The following is an 18745-nucleotide window of genomic DNA, read 5'->3' on the forward strand; positions in this document are numbered from 1 at the left end:
GTGATGGGAGGGGTCACTGTGATGACCGCCAAGCATGTGTCCTGAGGCCTGGGGGAGGGTCTGCTCTGGGGACTGTGTTCCAGGGAATGGTGTATCCTGCTTCTCCCTAAAAAGGGATTGTATATATTGCTGTATGTTAAAGGATGTGAGAGATTTGGGCACCTAAATACCTGGAACAGAGGGGCTGAGGGTTCAGGGAGGGCCCTGGCGAAGGTGGAGGGTGGGCTCAGCCTGGAGAGGTCTCACCCGCTAAGGTCCAAGGGAGGAAGCAAGGAGTGGGTCTGTGGAGATGGCAGTAAGGGAGAGGCCCTGTCTCCGGTTTCCCTGTTAAGGGCAGTCAGGCTGTCCTCAGTAGACAGGGAGAGGTCACGAGGAGGGCATTGGGAAGGTGGCCTTCTCAGTAACCCCTCAGGTCAAAGGACAGGAACCAGGCTTGACCACAGGCTGTGGGCTCAGCTGAGGGTGAAAGGCTCAGCTATCGACGTAGCTGGGGGATGGCCTCCATTCTCCTTCCATTGTTTGGGGTGAGGGGAGACCGCTGGACTGCCTCTGCACTGGGGAGTGGAGGGGTACAGTGTAGGGCCCTAGTGAGAGTGGGATGCCGACAGGCTGTTCCACTCAGAACTCCCAGCCCCTTCTCCCTGCTTCTGAAAGACCCTAGGATGACTCAAGTTGCCCAAGTGTGGCCAGCCAGGAGCCTGGGACATGCTAGCCAGTGGACCCAGGGGCACTGACTGGACAGGGAGGGGCTAACATGAAAGATTGGTTCTGTTTTCTTGGGCAGGCCTTGCAGACACTGGAGAGGTTACTGGGGCATTTGGGTAGGGCAGTGTGCCCCACTGCTGGCCCAGACAGTCCAGGTTTCACATATATTTCCTCATGCCCAGGCAGAGCCGGGAGCTGACCTCTGCCCCAGGAAGGGAGCACTTGGCAAATGTTTGAAAGGGGGAAAGGAGGGTGAGTCCCCTGATAGTTCCCAGAGGGGCAGTCCTAGAGGTTAATGTGGGGGGCCCAGTCTGGGTTCCAGCATTAGGAGGGGTTTCTTTTCCTTTCCTCCCTGAAGGCTCCAGACCCCAAGAATTCTATCCAGAAGGCCCGTTTGGAGAAGAGACACATCCCTTGGCTCCCAGGAAGCACCATGTTTATTTAATGTAGGATGAAACTGGGGTTTAGCCCCCTTCTTTCCCTTAGGACACACGCAAGACCATGCAGGCTTTTATGACAAAGATGGGATTTACAGACCCCTTCTCATGGAGGGCAGTGGGCAGAGGTCCAAGGACTGAAAGACAGGGGCATCTGTGGTCCCAGGGGCTGTATTTTGGCTTTCAGCCCAGGTGCCCCACTGTGCCAGGAATGGGAATGGGCGTCTTCAAAGCTGAACCTCCGCCATGGGGGAGAGGCATCTCCTGGCTGAGGGCCTGTCCCTCCATAGCAGGGATCTCAGCCTCCATGTGGCCACGAAGGGACCTGCTCGTCCCACTGCCCAGTCCTACGTCGGACCAGGGAGCCCTCCCCGTCTGCCTTACCATTCCCAGCTGGTTACGGAAGGCACACAGAGCCTGAGTGGGATTCTGGCTCTGCCACTTCTAAGCTGTGTGGCTCCGGATGGTCACTTTACCTCTCCAAGACTGTCTCCTCCACCACAATATGGGGACGCTTGCCCCCAAGCCCAGTGCTGTTAAGGAAGCCCCAGTGCCATGCGATGCAGGGGAGGGGCTCCACCACCCTGCCACTCTCCCATTCATCTCTGAGAATGGTTCTTCCTCAGTCATGGGACCCGAATCCCAAACCCAGCAAGCTCTGTCCCCACCCTCCCACTGACAATTCAGAGATGACACGTGTCAAGATGGCAGCTTTAATCATCTTGGCCAAGGCCCCTCAGGCTCCCTCCGCTGAAGGCCTCCTTGGCCATATACCCACCCCTGACCATGCCTGAACACTTTTCACAGGTGGCCCCTGCCCTTGGCCACTGATGTGGGAACCTGAGGTCATGTCAGTCTCTGGATCTCCTGGGTGTGGATCCAGCAGCCCCGAGCCTGCTCTTGCCACCTCCAGCTGCTCCTAGGGAATATGGCTTGGACCCTCTCCTGGGGCAGGGCCAGCGGCAGCAGGAGGTTGGCAGGGGAGGAATGTCTCCACCACTGTAGCAGGCGTTGCTCCTGGGCCAAGGTTCCTTGTGCTTTGAGACTGATGGAACGGCAGAGGCCTAGTGCAGGCCCTTGAGGCAGGAGAAACACAGAGAAGGTGGTTTCCTCACAGCACAGACAGGAGGACAGACACACGTGGGCGCACGCAGGCTCCACATCCTCCACTGCCGCAGGGGGCATGGCATAGCCCAGTGACCCTTCAAAGCTTCCAGGTCAGGATGCAAGGGAGGGCCTCAGGGAGTGGACCAGGCCCCGAGCCCCAAACTTCCCAGAAAAAGGAGCCCCAGGCCCGCAGGGGCATCTGAGAGGCTGGCGAGGGGAGCCCCCTCCAAGAGAGGCCATGGCTGACAAGGGGCTGGAGCCAACAAGGAGACTGTGGAGCCAGCTCCCAGAGCACGCTTCTGCCAGCTCTGTGGGCTTCGCCTGTCTCCACATGAGGTACAGGCTGGACAGACGGGTCTTCAGCTAACGCCCACTCCGGTCTGTGAGGGTCGTGGCGCGGCTGCCGCTCCCTTGGGGGCCCATAGGGCAGGTGGTGCTGTTGGCATATGTGTCATAACTGTTGTCTGAACATACAGAGAGCTCATCGGAGACCTCCATGCCATCGCTGATCTCTGTTGGGCCAGAGGGAGGCAGAATGTGAGTGCAGGAAGGAGAGGAGTGGACAGATGGCTGGCAGACGCGGTGGGAAGGGGTGGCCTGGAGCCACTCCTGGTCAGCCACTAGGAGGAATAAAACCTCGGGCTTCAGGTATGCTATCGAGCTTGACATTCAAGGCCCTTCTCAGTCTCTGCAAACACTCTGGTCGCACTTTAGTCTCCTCTCCCTGGAACTCCACCTTCCAGCCACAGAAAACTATCTGCACCCCCTTAAGCTTGGCACGCATGTGTTTACTCTCCTCAGTGCTTTGCACATATTGGCCTGTCTCCTGGGCATGACCTCCCGATAACACTTCCTTTTCTTAAAATCTGGCTAAATTCTTCTCATTTCTGTTTTTGCTCCCAGGCTGGGATGGGGCCTCCTCATGACCACCCTGTTCCCCCCTGTCCCACCTGTATTTTCACCATCTATGGCCCCCATCGGCTGCAGTACTTCAAGGACAGGGATGAGGTCTGGGCATCAGTGTCCCCAGTGGCTGGTACAGTCCTGGACACACAGCAGAGGCTTAGAAAAGGTCTGCTGAGGGGAGCTAAGCACACCCAAAGGGGACTCAGAGCACCTTGGTGGGGCTGAGGGTCCCTGGAGAAGACCTCTCAACCAGGAGTGGGCAGGGGGTGAGGCCTGCGGTGACTCTTCAGGGCCAGCGATGAGAAGGTGCTAGGTGAATGAATGGCCTTTGGCACTACAGAGAGGGCACGGGTCGGGGAGGTGCAGAACCTGACAGGCCGAAGTGCTGGCCTCCTGACTTCCCTGGGCCAGGCACAGTGCAGGAGCCTGGGGACTCCAGGTGCCCTGGACGGGCTCCTCCTTCCAGGAGCTCCCCAGTGTCACCAGAGGCAGTGGGAGGCCGGGGGAGGCCCTCCAACCCCGCTTTGGTGCTCAGGGAAGGCTCCCAGGAGGAGGGTTTTTGAGCGAGGGTAGGAAGAATTAAGTACCCCAAAGACAAGAATCTGTGTATCCTCAGCACCTAAAACAGGGCCTGGCATGTGTCTGTTGAAGGAAGGGATAAATAAAAGAGTGAATAAATGAGTGGATGTTCACACAGTCGCTGGAGCCAGCCCCACTAAACACATAGGCACCCCCCACTGGGCTCTGGTTCACTCGGGCAGCATTTACCAAGCACCCGTCTGGGCCAGGCGTGGCACTAACCCTCACAAGTACTCTGTGAGGGGGAGCTAGCCCATTTTACAGAGGAGGAGTCTGATGGTGAGGGAGGTTAGGTAATATGCTCTTGTTCACACAGCTCGGGGGATAAGCTGGGATTTGGATCCAGGTCCATCCGGCTTCTAAATATCTCTCAAATCTCTCCTCTCCTGTTTCCATGCCCACAATTCCCATCTGAATTATTGGTTTCCTTGCCTCTGGCTTCCCCTTCTAGCCCACCCTCCACACTCGTTAGAGAGACTGAATTATGGGGAATTCCCTGGCAGTTCAGTGGTTAGGACTCTGCACTTCCACTGCAGGGGGGCACGGGTTCGATCCCTGGTCAGGGAACTAAGATCCCACAAGCGTTATGGCGCCGACAAAAAAAGAAAAAAAAAAAAGAGAGATTGAATTGTGTTCCCTCCAAATTCGTATATTGATGTCCTAAACCCCAGCACTTCAGAATGTGACCCTCTTTGGAAATAAGGTCACTGCAGATGTAATTAGTTAATATGAGGTCATTAGAGTGGGCCCTAATCCAGAATGACTGGTGTCCTTGTAAAGAGGGGAACTTCGGACACAGAGGTGCGTCTACAGGGAAACGCGAGAGGCCAGGACCAGATCTTTCCCTCACAGCCCTGCTGACACCTCGATGATGGACTCTTAGTTTTCAGAGCTGTGAGACAATACATTTCTGTTTTTAAGCCACCCAGTTTGTGGTACTTTGTTACAGCCCCACTGAAACAAAGACAAATCTGTCTGTGACCCTCTTCTTTCAGAACAAAGCCCAAGCTCCTGACCACACACTTGAGGCTGAAGTGCCTCCCCAGTGCCATCTTGGGCTGAGTCAGCCAGAGGCTCTCCCTTCAAGCCACGTGGCATGATGTTTAGTTCTTGGTGCCCGACAAGGAGTGCTCCCTCACTACCTCTGAACACATGCTCTTCCTGCCTTGAATGCCCTTCCTTCCCTCTGCTCGCCCAGCCCTCACCTCAAACCCATCACCCTCCTACCCTTCCTTCCCATTTCAACTGCATCACCTCCTCACAGAGTGGGCCCCAAAACCTTCCTCACCGCCCCAGGGAACTCTGAACCCCTCTCTCCTCCTTGTACCCCACTCTGGCTCAGTATCCCCATCTATTAGAGCTCAGTGACACCTAATTTTCCATGTATTTGTTTATACAGCTGCCTCCTCCATCAATCTGGGAATGTCAACAGGCAGCAAGCAGGGGTGAAATCAACGTTTGTGGGGTCTGTGTATGAACCAGCATGGCAGGATGGGCCTCCAGCCCTCCCCCCACCCCTGCATGTCACCCTTGCCCACTACCCATGTGGCTGACACTGAGCCACAGGACCTGGAGTTGATGGCTGCATGTGGACGGGTGTGCATTTCTGTGTGTGTGTGTGTACGTGTGCCCCTGTACCAGTGTGAGCGTGAAGCTAGGTGGGTATATTTATGTCTGTACCGTGTCCCTAGCTATATGTGCTGTGTGTGAAATGTGTGCACACACACCCGTGTGCATGTGTGGGGTGCAGAGGACAGAGCCCAGAGCCTGACTCAACCTGTCTGCGGAGCTGCACACCTGAAAAGATGAGCTTCTCCTTCATGATGCTGACGTCCCGGCTGGTCCGGTGCACCGCGGCACTCAGCATGATCTGCTCGGGGTTGTAGCTCCGTATACCACCCAGGCGCCACCTGCAGAGATGGCCCCGTGGGCATCAGGTCCTTCCCCACCTTTCCTTGGAGAAGGGATCCTGCCCACTTCCACAGACTCTCTGGATTTGGCCTGAGAGACCAGCAGGACTCTTGTCCGACTGTACAGATGGGGAAACTGAGGCCCAGAGTAGGGCAGAGCTGGGGCCTGAATCAGAGTCTGCTGACTGTCAGCCAGGGCTCTCCAGCCCTCTTACCTCCAGACCCCTAGATCCGCTCCCCTTGCCCAGGAGGATGGTTAGGGGTTGGTTAGTTATGTGTCAGGTGCCCCCAGTTATACACCTGGACAAATTTGGGGGTGGGGGCTTAGCAGGCATGACTGATGACCCACCCTGGGGTACAAACCAATCTCAGGGGGTCCCAGCTGACGTCGCCTACAGCTCCACCATCAGGACCAGGCTGAGTGAAGCCAGTGAGGAACCCCAGAGAGGAAGTGAAGGAAAGCAGGGAGGGGAAGGGAGACAGCGGGGAGCTTGTCTTCATGGGGTCACAAGGCAAGGGTGCTGGAGTGACTTGGGGTGGGGCCTGCTGCTGCTCTGTTCCAACAGCCCTGGAAGAGTGGGGTGCATATTCCCTAGTGGAGAGGGACAGGCCAGAGCGTTACCCCTTTAATGGCTGGGGCAAGGTGGGAGCAAAACTGAATGGGCTGAGAGGTGGGGCAGCATAGGGCGTGCAGGGACCAGGCAGAGCAGGGAGGGCTTGGGTTCCTTCGTCCGGCCCAGGGCACAGTTTTTGCTGTTACAGTTCCTCTGAACTAGCCCCAAATCCCTGGCCTCTGAACTTAGATTCTTCCAACCCCACGCAGGGAAGTGGGGATCAGCTCGGAAACAAAAACCCAACCCCCCAGGGCCCAACGCCCTGCTGGAATGGGTGGAGGGAGCCCAGACTCCACGGGAAATCAGTTGTTTCCAGATGGGATCAGCACAGCAGAAATGGACAGACAGATGGACAGGCAGACAGGTAGATGAACAGAGCAGACAAGGGGAAAGCAGGAGGCAAAGGGGAAGGCAACCTCTGGCTGGGCTGGCCGCCCTACGCATCCTTGAGAACAGCAATAGGGTCTCTTATTTATCGTTGCGTGCCTGGCACCAACCCCAATGCCTGCTGTGTGGTGGGTGCTGTAAGTATTGTTGAGTGAATGAGTGGAAAAATGAGGACCACAGGGAAATGAACTTCTCCCCCAGGGTCCTCTCCTCCATCAGGCCTTGCCTGAGCCCCCAGGAAGACGATGATGCCGCCCTGGCTGTATCTTGAGTGGCCCAGCGTGTCGGTGGAGCACCCTGGGGAAGAAGGCCCAGCACAGCACCAGCCAGCACACGTGGACATCTGCCGACTGAGAGGATGGTGGAGGGACCAGGCAAATGGCCCTTTGCTGGGCTCAGTGCCACAGAGTTCTTCCTCCTAGAAGCTGGTCAGTGAAGGTGACTGACCTAGGAGGGCCCAAGGCACCTGACCAAAGGGAACCTGCACCCCCAAGACAAAGGTCTCATCTTGGAAATTAACGTTAAACCCAGGAGGAAAGCGTCAGGCCCGTGTCTCTGCAGCGAGGTACATCTGGGACAGGAAGCTCAACCACTGGGGGTATTTCCCAGGGGAAAGTGCGGGAGGCTGTGCTCATGGGGGGAGAGCAGTGGGGTGGGAGTCAGAGACAGAAACTGAAAGAGAGAAGGGAGGTGGAGAGAAAGATAAACAGTGAGCGAGGGGAAAGGCAAATGGAGTGGGAGGGCCACAGGTGGCAGGGAGAAACAGAACTTGGTAGGCTGTGCGCTGGGCACTGGGGAAGGCCTTGCCCAAAGTGCCAGGCTGTGGGGGATGGCCCAGGCAGAGCCCCTCTCCAGAGGGAGATGCTCTGGTGCTGAGAGAGGCCAGGTCAGCAACCTGCAAGGAAATGCTGGTTCCCTGTCTGCGGGAGGGAGAGAGAGCAGAGGGACACACACGGCAAGGTGGAGAGAGAGAAGGGAGGACTGCAGGGGAGAGGACGGGAGCAAGGATGAGAAGGAGGCTTCAGGCAGGGGAGGTGTCTGGGAGGGTGACCTGGGCCTAGGGCTCCTCAGGAGGCAGCCTTTCAGAGGGAAGTGGAGAGGGGGCGGCGAGGAGGAGGGAGAAAGAGGAACAGGAGGAGGACCACACCAGAATTACCTGATCAAGTGATAGCTGTGAGATGCCAGAGTGCAGCAGAGAGTGGGGAGGGGGGAGAGAGAGGAGGGACATGCGCCGGATCAGAGCAGTATGGGACAGAGAGAGAACGTCAGTCAAGAGTAAAACCGCAGCCTGCTGCTTCACGGCTGGGTTGGGGCCCCGCCTGGCCCTAAAACCTCCCCAGGACCAACCCACTCCCACTGCAACCACCCCCCCACAAGCTGTCGTCCTGAAGGGTGGGTGGGGAGGTCTGAGCCCGGCACAAGTGCTGTGGAAACCTGTGCCCTGGGTGACAGGCAGGGAGACAAGCCTAGAGAGGAGCCCCCCTGGAGCTAAAACTCACCAAAGAGTCTACACAGCAAATCCTGGCCCAGCTTGGCTCTGGGCTCCCGGTTGGGTGCTCATTCCAGAAGCCACTGGGCTCTGGCTGAGGGGGACGGGCTGGGGGCCATAGGGCGGCCTCCTTCTCCCCTGAACAGGGTGGTCTGGTCAGGACACCTCCCGGCCGAGGGCTCAGGAGGGCGTTCACCTGGCTGGGGGTGGGAGCTGGCCCATCTCGGGCAGGGAGGGCCGCGGAAGGTGGTCAGGGCCTACTCACTTCTGGAGCACGAAGATGCCAACGATCAGGATGAAGGAGATCAGGTCGGCGGTGACCCACATGAGACAGTACTCGTCCGGGGGCTGTGGACAGATGGCCCACCACCAGCTTCCAGTCACGGCTGGTCCAGACCAGGGCTCCAGACCAAGGGCCCATGGGCAGGAGCATTGCACGTCACCATCGGGGAGGGGCAGAGGAGGACCTGGAGGGGGCTTGGGGGCTTGGGATTATATTTCTCGCGCGCGCGCGCGTGTGTGTGTGTGTGTGTGTGTGTGTGTGTGTGTGTGTGTGTGTGTGAGAGAGAGAGAGAGAGAGAGAGAGAGAGAGAGAGAGAGAAAAGAGATCCATGCACTGTAGAGGTGGTGTGTTTTAAACCTAGAGGATTTATGTGCTTAAAGGGGCTTAATGCAAGAACCAAAATATGAAAGACAGATAGATGAATGAGAGGGTGTGACATGACAAGCAGGTGCGCAGGTGGGTACGTGAAGAGGTATGTGGCATCCATGTGCATGTAAGAGTACATGTCATTGTAGGGTGTGGAGCGTGCGAGCTTCCCCTCCAGGGGGCCATAGAGAAGGGCCCAGCAGGGCAAAGCCTGCCAGAGCAGCCAGGCCTCACACCCCCTTGATCTCAGGTAAACTGTGGAGGAGGGGCAGGGGTGGGCCAGAGGCACTTTTTGCTGTTGGTCAGTTCCTGTGGCCTGAAAATCAGAGTGTGCTCATAGCTACTGCTGCCGCAGTTATTTCATCTCATTCCGAGCTGGGCCTTCAGTGGTTTTAAAGGACAATGGGTGGGTGGATGGAGATAACTACCCCAAACCTAGATCTGATTCACTGACATGGCATCATCTTAGCCATAATGAGACCCTCCATCTGCCTTTCATGACCTCACGGAAGTGGCAGTGGGAGCACAGGAGGGAGGTCAAGGGCTCCCCAAGTCCCCTGGTTGGCAGAGCTGGGACTGGAACGCAGGCCTGTCTTCAGGTGCTCAGTCGGTCAACCAACTGAAAACTGGTTTTATTGGCTGTAATCTCTGAGAAGATTTTAATGTTCCCTATTTTTGCCCCGTTGCCCTCTTTTCCCAATGACTTCCCTTCCTTTAAAACAAAATATAATAATCTCCAAACCCCCCAAAACCCAACTAGTTGTTTATTTGTCTAGAGCCTTTGGTGTTTTTCCCCATGTGGCTAAGGCCAAGGTTCCTCCTACCCCCCAGACCTTGCTGCAGGCCCCAGAGGTCAGGAGAATCTTCTTCATGCCTCAAGCCTGTCCCCTCAGGTGCTCCCCCCACCCCGAGACCTCACCAGACAGAGCCTGGGTGTGGAGCCTGCCCCCCAGCCCTGGAAGCCATAGGCAGCTCTCTGGACCCCCAACAATCCCCAACTCACCATGATCCAGAGGGGGGAGGGCACCTGGGATAAGGTGTGGGAGTTGTCAGAGGTGACAGACGGGACCCCTGCACACCACAGCAGGGAGAAGAGCCACGGGGCATTGACTGTGTAGAGATTCACGCTCAGGTTCCAGGATGCATAGTCCCTGTGGGGCAGGGACAGAGGCTGGTCGGCCCTTTGGCCAGTGTGGGAAGCCTGTAAAGCATGGCCCTTCACAACCTCACGCCGTCCTCAAAACTGTCCCTGGAGGAAGGAAACTCCGCTCTCAGAGGGCCAAGCTCACATACAAACCCACGTCTGCCTGATGTTCTCAACCTCTCCTCTTTGAACCCTGAGCCTCTGTGTCCAGTCCTCTGGGTGAGCCTGGGCAGGATGGGGTGGGCACCTGAGCTCCTGGCGGGACACCTGAGTGTAGCGCAGGTTCAGCCGCTGGATGTGGCCTCTCCGCAGGCTGGCAGCTGCCTCCTTGGAGCCCGATGTCTGCTGGAAGCCAGGAGCCACCTTCTGCACGAAGGGCCTCTGCCTGTTAGGCAGCCACAGGACCTGCAGGCAGGAGAGGAGAAGCCTCTGATTTCCCTTCTGTACAGTGGGGTTAGGGTGTCTATCCCTCGTGGACCACCTGAAGGGGTTAAAAGAGGCGGGACCTGGCACCCAGTGAAAGCTTTCAGGTAGTAATCACCTCCGGGGGATGACTTGGTCCCAGCCATGGCTGGGAATTGCTTTGGCAACACCTCAGAAGTTCCCCCTCCAGACCCTAGTCAGGACAAGGCCGATAACGCCCCAAATGTCAACTACTGTGCACGTGGCCACCAGCGTCTAGTGTGCTGTCATAGTTGGTATCGTATTTTTCTGATCCGTAGGTAACACTTCATGGAAGTACCATGTTCCGAAGAATCTGGCCCTGCTCCTGCCCTTTTTACATTTTATTTATTTATTTATTTTTTGCGGTACGCGGGCCTCTCACTGTTGTGGCCTCTCCCGTTGCGGAGCACAGGCTCCGGACGCGCAGGCTCAGTGGCCATGGCTCACGGGCCTAGCTGCTCCGCGGCATGTGGGATCTTCCCGGACCGGGGCACGAACCCGTGTCCCCTGTATCGGCAGGCGGACTCTCAACCACTGCGCCACCAGGGAAGCCCTCCTTTGTACATTTTAAACGACTTTCTTATTTCCCTCTTGGCCCCATGATGACCCTGTCAGGGAGGCGTGCGTCATGCTACCCTCATTTTACAAATGTGGAACCCTGAGGTCTGGAGAGGGGACACGGTGAGTTTACTGCTTGAGCGGGACTCCAGGCAGGCCTGGTCTCCCTGCGGGTGGGGCAGGGCTGGGCGGAGCTCAGCTCCTTGGGTACAGAGCTGGGTGGGGCTGGGCTTCAGGGCCTCACCTGGTGCTGGGGGAAGCCCGAGTGCAGCAGAGCCTCCAACGTGACGTTGAGGAAGCTGCTGCGGTAGGGGTGCTCCCGCGGCGGGTCACGCAGGTTCAGCAGCAGCGTGGCATTGCCCTTGGCCAGCTCCAAGAGTTCCATTAGGCTGCAGATGGACTGGTTTTGGGCCTCCTTGTGGTCGGACGGTGACAGGGAACTGGCCGTCCAGAAGGGGTCCATCTGGCAGAGACAGGGACACACATGGTTGTCTCACCAGTCCTATGGGGCCTCCACATGCCTTCCTGGCTATGGAACTTGGAGACGACTGAGCTGCCAGTGTCGGCTGGTGTGTGCAAGTCAGGCACATTGAAGGCTGGGGCCCTGTGGGACCTCTAGGAGAACCCAACCATAACCTCTCTATCCCAGTCTGCTTGCCAAAAGAATGATTTGCTTGGAACATATCCTACACCCCAGTCCGTTTTTCTCTCAGTAGCACTTCAGACCAGAGAACCAACTTCCTCTAGAGTTTTACAGTGTTAACAATTTTAGCTATTAACTATTATATTCAAAACCAACTTTTTCTGGTAGGGGAGGCAGAACCAGAACAAGTAGTGACAACCATGATATCTGGGCTGCAGTGGCAGGAGCCTGAGGAGGCCGCCAACCAGCCTGGCTGTGAGTCAAGGAAGCTCGGCGTGTGAAGGTCACCTGAGCTGAGGGCTGCCCCTGGCCCTCTCCATGGAGTCCCTGACCATGCTTTCCATGCCTAGGACTGGGACAGGTGCTGCCAGACCTTCAGGAACCACTGGCCAGCATTGAGCCTCTGCAGCAGGGTCCAGTTGAACATGGAGGCGGGCCTGCGGGTGAGCTCCGGGAATTCCTCCTCCACGTTGGTGGTGCGGCGCAGGGTGGTGTCGTGCATGAGGAAGGGCACGCCGTCCAGGCTGTGGGAGGGTGGGGCCGCAGAGTCACTGCCCACCCAGGTCCCTCGCCCGCTCCTCCCCACCCACTTACGCCAGCCCACCTAGGGACCCAGGCCCGCTCTGCCCCTCTTTGGACCTCAGGTTCCCCGTCTGCACAGGGAAGTCAGTGGGCGGTAGGCGAATCCCTCGGCTCTCTCTGAGGGTCAGATGGGGGTGGGCACTGCTGAGGAGGGAGGGCTGAGCATATTCTCTCAGCAACCCTGGGAGGTAGAGGCTATCTCATTTGATAATGGGGAAACTGAGGCTGGAGACAGAAGTATCAAACACAAGGCCTACTAGCCAGTAAGTGGTGGAACCTGGCTTAGAACCCAGTCCATGTGATGCCATAATGAGAAGAGTGCAAATGCAGGCCCCTTTGACAAGTTCCACCCCGCTATCATCCCGGTCTACCCCACTGCTGGGGCTGCCAGTAGCCCCATAAGTTGCCTTAGCGTGAAACAGTAAAAGACACCTGTGCTCCCCCTCCTCAAGGCATTTTTTTACCATCTGCTAGGAAGTTTTGATAAATACACAATTCTATAGTGTCTACAATGGGAATGGTATCCTCACACCGTGGCACCCCTGTTCAGTACCCTGCCCCCCTCCCCTTCTCAGACATGATGTTATCAGATCGGTATGGACACTTCTTGCCCTTTATACAAACACATACTTATATATCTACGTGTAGAGATCTATACAGATCACTTTTATGTGGTCTTTAAAAGTATAATTGACATCGCCGTGAACGTATCACTCTGCACCTTGCTGATTTCACTCATCAGAGTGTATGTGCTCCATCTTGCTGAGCCGTATAGATCTAGTCTTTCCATTAAGTGGATCTGTGGCAGGACTCCAAGTCCCTACCTCCACCCTGCTTGAATCACGTGTCTGTTTTTTTCTCTATTTTATATCCTGGAGTATGGCACAAAATCTATTTGCATAAACATGGGGCCTGCCCTGCAGTGGATAATCCAAGCCTCCGCTCTCCCATCTCTAAGACTCTGGGACCAGACGTGTCTCCAGCAGAAACCCGGCTGTGGCTGCATCGAGGAGGAGAAGAGGTGCTGTCCTCCCAAGCCCCACGCTTACCTGATGGTGACGTCAGCCTGGAGTCCGTACAGCTTCTGCTCTAGGGCCTTCCTGAAGGACATCAGCGTGTGCTCTGGGGCCAGCTGGGGAGGAAGGTGGTGGTGAGGGAGAGCCAAGCTTTAGCTCAAGCACCGCTCCCCAACCCACAGAAAATCTTCCACGTTGGGAGGCTGGGGTAGACCTGGTTCTAATCCCACTCCTCTAAGCAGTAGCTGTGGAGCCCTGGGCATCCATGCAGCTTCTCTGAAGCTCAGTTTCCTCATCTGTTAAATCATGCCTACCTCATAGATTTTTTTGGTGGTGGGGAGAGGGAAGCAGGGATGGTTAGTGTTGATGTATATAAATGTCGGGGGTGGAGGGCTTTTTTACAGTCTTCTGCCTCTATGCAGTCTTGGGCTGGGCTGAATGCCAAGTTTCTTCCTGGTTATACCTTGAGTCCAGGTGGAGATCCCCAAGGGAGAGGACAGGGTAGACAGCATGGCAGAGTTTCAGTGGGGTGACTGGTTTCTTCATCTATACAGACATGACAAGACCATCTCCTAGACTGTTATAAGGATTAAAAGCCCCTAGCACGTTGCCTGATACACAGTAGGTGCTTAATAAATGACAACTGTTACCCTATAGCATATACATCAGAAAATCCTAGTTCTAGTCCTGACTCTGCCATTAACTAGGTTTGTGACTTTTGGTGCATCTCTTTATCCTATGGGCCTCAGTTTCCCCATCTGGTCTTTGGCGGTATATGTACACTGTTCTCTGAGTGTCCTTCCAGTTGGGGGAGTTGGGGTTCCGAGTCTCCCTAGTTGTTTGGTCTGATGATCCTGTCATACCCTTTGCTGCCACTAGGGGTCAACACCATACCAAGCATTGGGCTAGGACCATGTGCAGTGCAGGATGCAAGACAGGGAAGGCTTCTGGCAGTGAGGGATGGGTGGAAAGGGCTCCCATGGCTCATCCGATTCTCACCAAGACATGCTCATTCCCATCTTCTCTTCCTCCGGCCATGCCGTTCCCCAGCATGTAACACACTCCCCTCCTCTGGGAAGTGGCCTGGCATGGCAAGGGCTTTGAAGCTGAGAAGGAGCAATTCCCCTTCCCAGTCACCAACCTGGGCCATCACACCTCACCTTCTGGACCTCGGTTTCTTTAGCTATAAAATGGACTAATATTACCAAGCTCATAGCTGAGGTAACAGACGTCAGCAGTCTCTGAAATGTGAGTTCCTTTCTTCCCCTTTCTGCAGGGCAGAGCAGCCTTGGGGGATATGCTGCCTTGTCTCCCGGTCAAGTGGGCTGGGTGAGACCCCACAGAGGCATCCAGGTGTGGACTCGGTGGGGTTCCTGCTCAATCACCTCTAAATACCCTGTGGCCAGGCGTCCCACAAGTGACCACCAGAGAGGTACCAACACTCCCTCCCACGTGGCAGAGGGTAGACTGCGGGTAGACACAAAGAGCGTAGCAGGGGCTATGAAGACCCTTGGGGGAAGGAGGAAGTGCTTGGGAGGGGCAAAATCTCTTTTCTGGAGCCTTTTTAAACTCGGATCTCCTTGCGCTAGGTGCTGGCCTCCTTGAGAAAGAGGGTTGCCACTGCCTCAGGCCTAAAGGCAGATGGGGCTGTATTGTCAGAAGTGTGCACGTGTGGGCGTGGTTGTCACAGACTCGTGGTGGTGGACCACTGTGGTTAAGAGGCCCAACTTTGGAGTCAGTCTGACCAAATATTAAAGTATGCACACAGGCCACCCACATAGGAAGGACACCCCCGTCCAGGGCACACAGATACCGTCTCCAAGACAGGGATGAGCACTTGGGCTTACCACACACAGATGTGTGGACCCAGAGTCAAAACCTCCCACAGGCAGACATATACAGGTGTAGACACTGGTACTCATTCATTCACAGTGACACAGGGAGGACTTGTGTCAGACACCCACATCAGCCCCTCAAGGACCATCACCAGGATGCAATCAGCCAGATGCACAATGGGAGAAATTCTACAGGACAAATGACTCAGTTTCTTCAACAAATAAACAGCATATGGGGAAAAAAAGGGAGGGAGATTATTATAGAGTAAAAGATACTTAGAAGACATCCCAGCCAGCTGTACCACATGGACCCTGTTTGGATTCTGATTTTTCACAACTCAATTATAAAAAGATATTTTTGAGACAAAGTAAAGCTGAACACTGACTCAGTGTTAGATAGCAGTAAGGAATGATTATTAATTTGGTTAGGTGTAATAGTGGCAGTGTGGCGTGGTTCTGTTTTTAAGGTCTTTATGCATTAGAGATACATCCTGAAGTAAGCATGGATAAAATGATACAATACCTGGGATTTGCTTTCAAATATTAAAGCAGGGGGAAAGACAAAGCAGGGCGATAGATGAAACAAGAATGGCAAAATGTTGATAAATGGTGAAGGTGGTATCGGATTCATTATACTATTCATTCCCCTTCTGTGAATGTTTGAAATCTTTCTGCTAAAACAACAATCCACATGGGGCCACCCCACTCCTTCCCTTTGCCCCCGCTTCCTGCTTCAGCACACCCCACCCTCTTGTCCTGTGGCCTCCAGAGCAGGTGGGATGGGTAATACCGGTCATGGAAAGAAAAGCAGCTATAATCTGGGGCCCTGCCTCCTGGAAGGCTTCCTCCTAATTTATCCTCACAAAAGCCAGCAGCAGGGAGGCCTGGAGGGGACTAGCAACCCCCCAAACACACAGGCAGCATGTGGCAAAACTGGACCCCAAATCCAGATCCTCTGACTCCAAAACCATGGCCTTTCTAGCTGGCTGCCTCCAGGAGGTGGCGGGAACAGCATGGGGTGTGATGGGAGGGCACCAGGGTCCAGCTCAGGGGCGCAGGTCTCTGAGCCTTATCTAGGAAATGGGCACAATAATGGTGATTTGCAGCCCTGTCCGACGTGACGCCTCCTTTAAATGCTTACCTCGTGAGGCCCCCTAGACTACCCTGAAATTCAACGATACCATGGAACTCCCAATTACTGCCACAACCAAGAAAAAGCTCTCATAGAGCCCTCAAGTGCTCCCTGGTGGTGATGAGTGGTACTGCATCTGTTAAGAACCAAAGTTGAAGGCTTTCGTAGGTCAGGAAACCCAGTCTAGAGAAGCAGGAGGGCTTGCCCGAGGTAACAGGAAAGCATAACTCTTACTTTCTGTGAGCCAGACTCATATTTGGGCACATCACACATGCTAACTCTTGCTTCCTGTGGCCATACGGTGCAGACACTCCCATCATCCCAGGGGACAAGATGAGGAAACTAGGCACAGAGGAGACCGAATAGGCCCTGACTCCCACAGCTGCCACGGGGCCTGGAAGCCTGGCTCTGGAGCATACTCCCTCAAGGGGAGGGCCTACTGCGGGGTCACAGGGGTGGCAGAGAAGGAGCAGGTGCTGACTCTGACTCCTTCCACTCTCCGTCCCACCCGGTGCAAATGTTTTCCTTTAGCAGTGGGCTCGGAGCTGCACCCAGCTCTCTTGCCTGCACAGCCTGGAAGGTTTTTCTGCTGCTCTGTCCCAGGCCCCGGGCCCTGCTCCCCTCCCCACACCCAGCATCTCTCTCTTTCCTGGGCCTTCCTAACCTACAACCTGGCAGTATTTGGCCCTGGCCTAAAACCCTCCTGCATCTTTCCAGGGCCCTCAGGATGAAAGTGAAATCTTCAAGCAAGATGCCTTCAGGCTCTTCACGACTTAATCCCATTGAAACTCTCCAGCCTTTTCACCAACCCTTTCCATTAAACCCCTCCCATGCCCACCCCCCAGCACCACCACCACCAAAAAGGGCTAAAAATTGTGGCTATTATTACATTACATGTATTATATACATTCCCCTGCAAGCTCCTCCCTACAAGGAGATAGGTTTTAGGTTTTTTGCCTGTCTCCCCTCTGCAATGGCAGCTCCACCCCCCCACTCACCCCAGTCTTTAGGGCCCACAAGTGGCACTCACCATGGGGGCCCCGCGGTGGCCGATGAGGGCAGGTTTGGGGCCCAGGTCCTTTTTCTCCATGATGCAGGGAGAGGAGATGGTGAGAGGGGCCAGGTAGAGGGCAAACACCACGGTGAAGAAGGTACCGAGAATGGCCATCTGGGAGGCTGCAGACATGAGCCCAACCATGAGCCCCAGGCAGCTTGGCAGGGCGTGCTGGATCCCTCCTCCCTCCACTTGTCAGGACCCAGATGCTTTGAGGGGGACCCTGCACCAAGAGGATCCTCCATTCTTGCTAGGAAGGTGAACCTGGCCTCTAACTCACACACACATGTAGAGACACAGAGGAAGAAACACGCAAGGCCAAGGCTGCAACCTCTGTGGAACCTGCAGGCCACTCTGAACTGGGACTCCCCACACTGAGAACAAGGGCCGCACCATATCTCCAGGCTACCTAGGTAACGTCCAGGCGGGGGCAGGACAAGCTGGCCTTGGTACTTGGAGCGCACGGAGGGTAGGTCCTGCCCAGTCATACTTACAGGATCGCTCTGCGCGGGCAAACTGTCCTGCCACGATCCAGGAGAGCGCAGTGACGGCGACCAGGGCCCCCATGTGCAGGAACGGCGCTGTGCCCTTGTGTGCAGGAAGGGGCAAGAGAGACTGCTGGCTCCCAGCTGTGCCCAGACCCTCTGGTTACCAACGTCCTTACGGCCTGTCTCTATCCATGGGGCAGGCAAGTGTCTCCATTTTTCAGTGGAGGAAACTGGGAGTCCAGGTACCCCGGATTGTAGCACCCTCCCTGCCTCTGAGTTGCTATGTGATGTGGACCCCTCCCTACATCCTCTGGACCTTGATCTAGAGAAACGGGAGTGACCATAAGGCACTGTCTTGTTTTGAGGGTCCTGGGGAAGCAGCCACCCCGTCCCCACCCCCACTCACCTGCAGGGAGATCAGCAACACCTCCCACTCGTCCTCCCACAGCTGGGCCACAGCTGACATGGCCACCACCGTAGCCACCAGGATGACCACCAGCCCTATCTGGAAGGGGAAGAGCCACCAGAGGGTCAGGGCAGCGTCAGAGCCGCATCAGCCCAAGGGTCCCCAGTGTGTCTGAGAGGGAGAGCAGAGGGAGAGAGGCTGAGAGGCGGAAAGGGAGAGTAGAGAGTACAAGAGAGGCCGACAGAGCAGGGCAGAGGCAGGCACTGGAGGAAAGCCAGAGGCAGCCGTGCAGAGGACAGTGAGAAGAGCGGAGGCAGGAGAAGGCAGGTGGACCCAGTGAAGAAGGGACCACAGGAGAAATAGAAGGGAGGGTGGAGAGAAGACAGGTGGGCTGGAGCTGGGGTAAGGTGGGGCATGACCCCAGGGCTCAGGGGGTGAGGAGGGAACACACTCGGCAAATGGGGGGCCTCCCTGAGCCCAGCAGGTCCCGTCCCAGGCCTTGCCCAGCCACCTTTCATCCAGCGTGACAGGTGAGGAAACCAAGGCTCTCCAGAAGATGGGGCACAGGGGGACCTGCCCAGGTTGCAGGGCAGCAGGCTGAGGAGCCAGGCCCTCTGCAGGAGGCTGACACCCAGCGCGGCCTTCAGGCTGCAGCGAGCA

The 18745-nt window shown here is 56.0% G+C and overlaps 1 protein-coding gene across 6 annotated transcripts in view; it reads right to left on the reverse strand.

The window, feature by feature from the left end:
• Positions 1-1841: 1841 nt before the first annotated feature.
• GDPD5 (glycerophosphodiester phosphodiesterase domain containing 5) overlaps positions 1842-18745 on the reverse strand; it is a 90247-nt gene continuing 73343 nt past the window's right edge. For all 6 annotated transcript variants that reach the window (XM_081241461.1, XM_081241463.1, XM_081241462.1 and 3 more), the window contains 11 exons: positions 18086-18184; positions 17686-17779; positions 17168-17313; positions 13204-13286; positions 11946-12096; positions 11174-11392; positions 10175-10332; positions 9787-9934; positions 8400-8482; positions 5532-5644; positions 1842-2761 (listed from right to left, as the gene is read on the reverse strand). In XM_081241461.1, the coding sequence (XP_081097587.1) occupies positions 2613-2761; positions 5532-5644; positions 8400-8482; positions 9787-9934; positions 10175-10332; positions 11174-11392; positions 11946-12096; positions 13204-13286; positions 17168-17313; positions 17686-17779; positions 18086-18184 (1443 nt within the window). In that variant the 3' untranslated portion in view covers positions 1842-2612. The remainder of the gene's footprint in view (positions 2762-5531; positions 5645-8399; positions 8483-9786; positions 9935-10174; positions 10333-11173; positions 11393-11945; positions 12097-13203; positions 13287-17167; positions 17314-17685; positions 17780-18085; positions 18185-18745) is intronic.

The sequence above is a fragment of the Mesoplodon bidens genome, assembly GCF_964165515.1.
Source record: "Mesoplodon bidens genome assembly, chromosome: 7".
NCBI lineage: Eukaryota > Metazoa > Chordata > Mammalia > Artiodactyla > Ziphiidae > Mesoplodon > Mesoplodon bidens.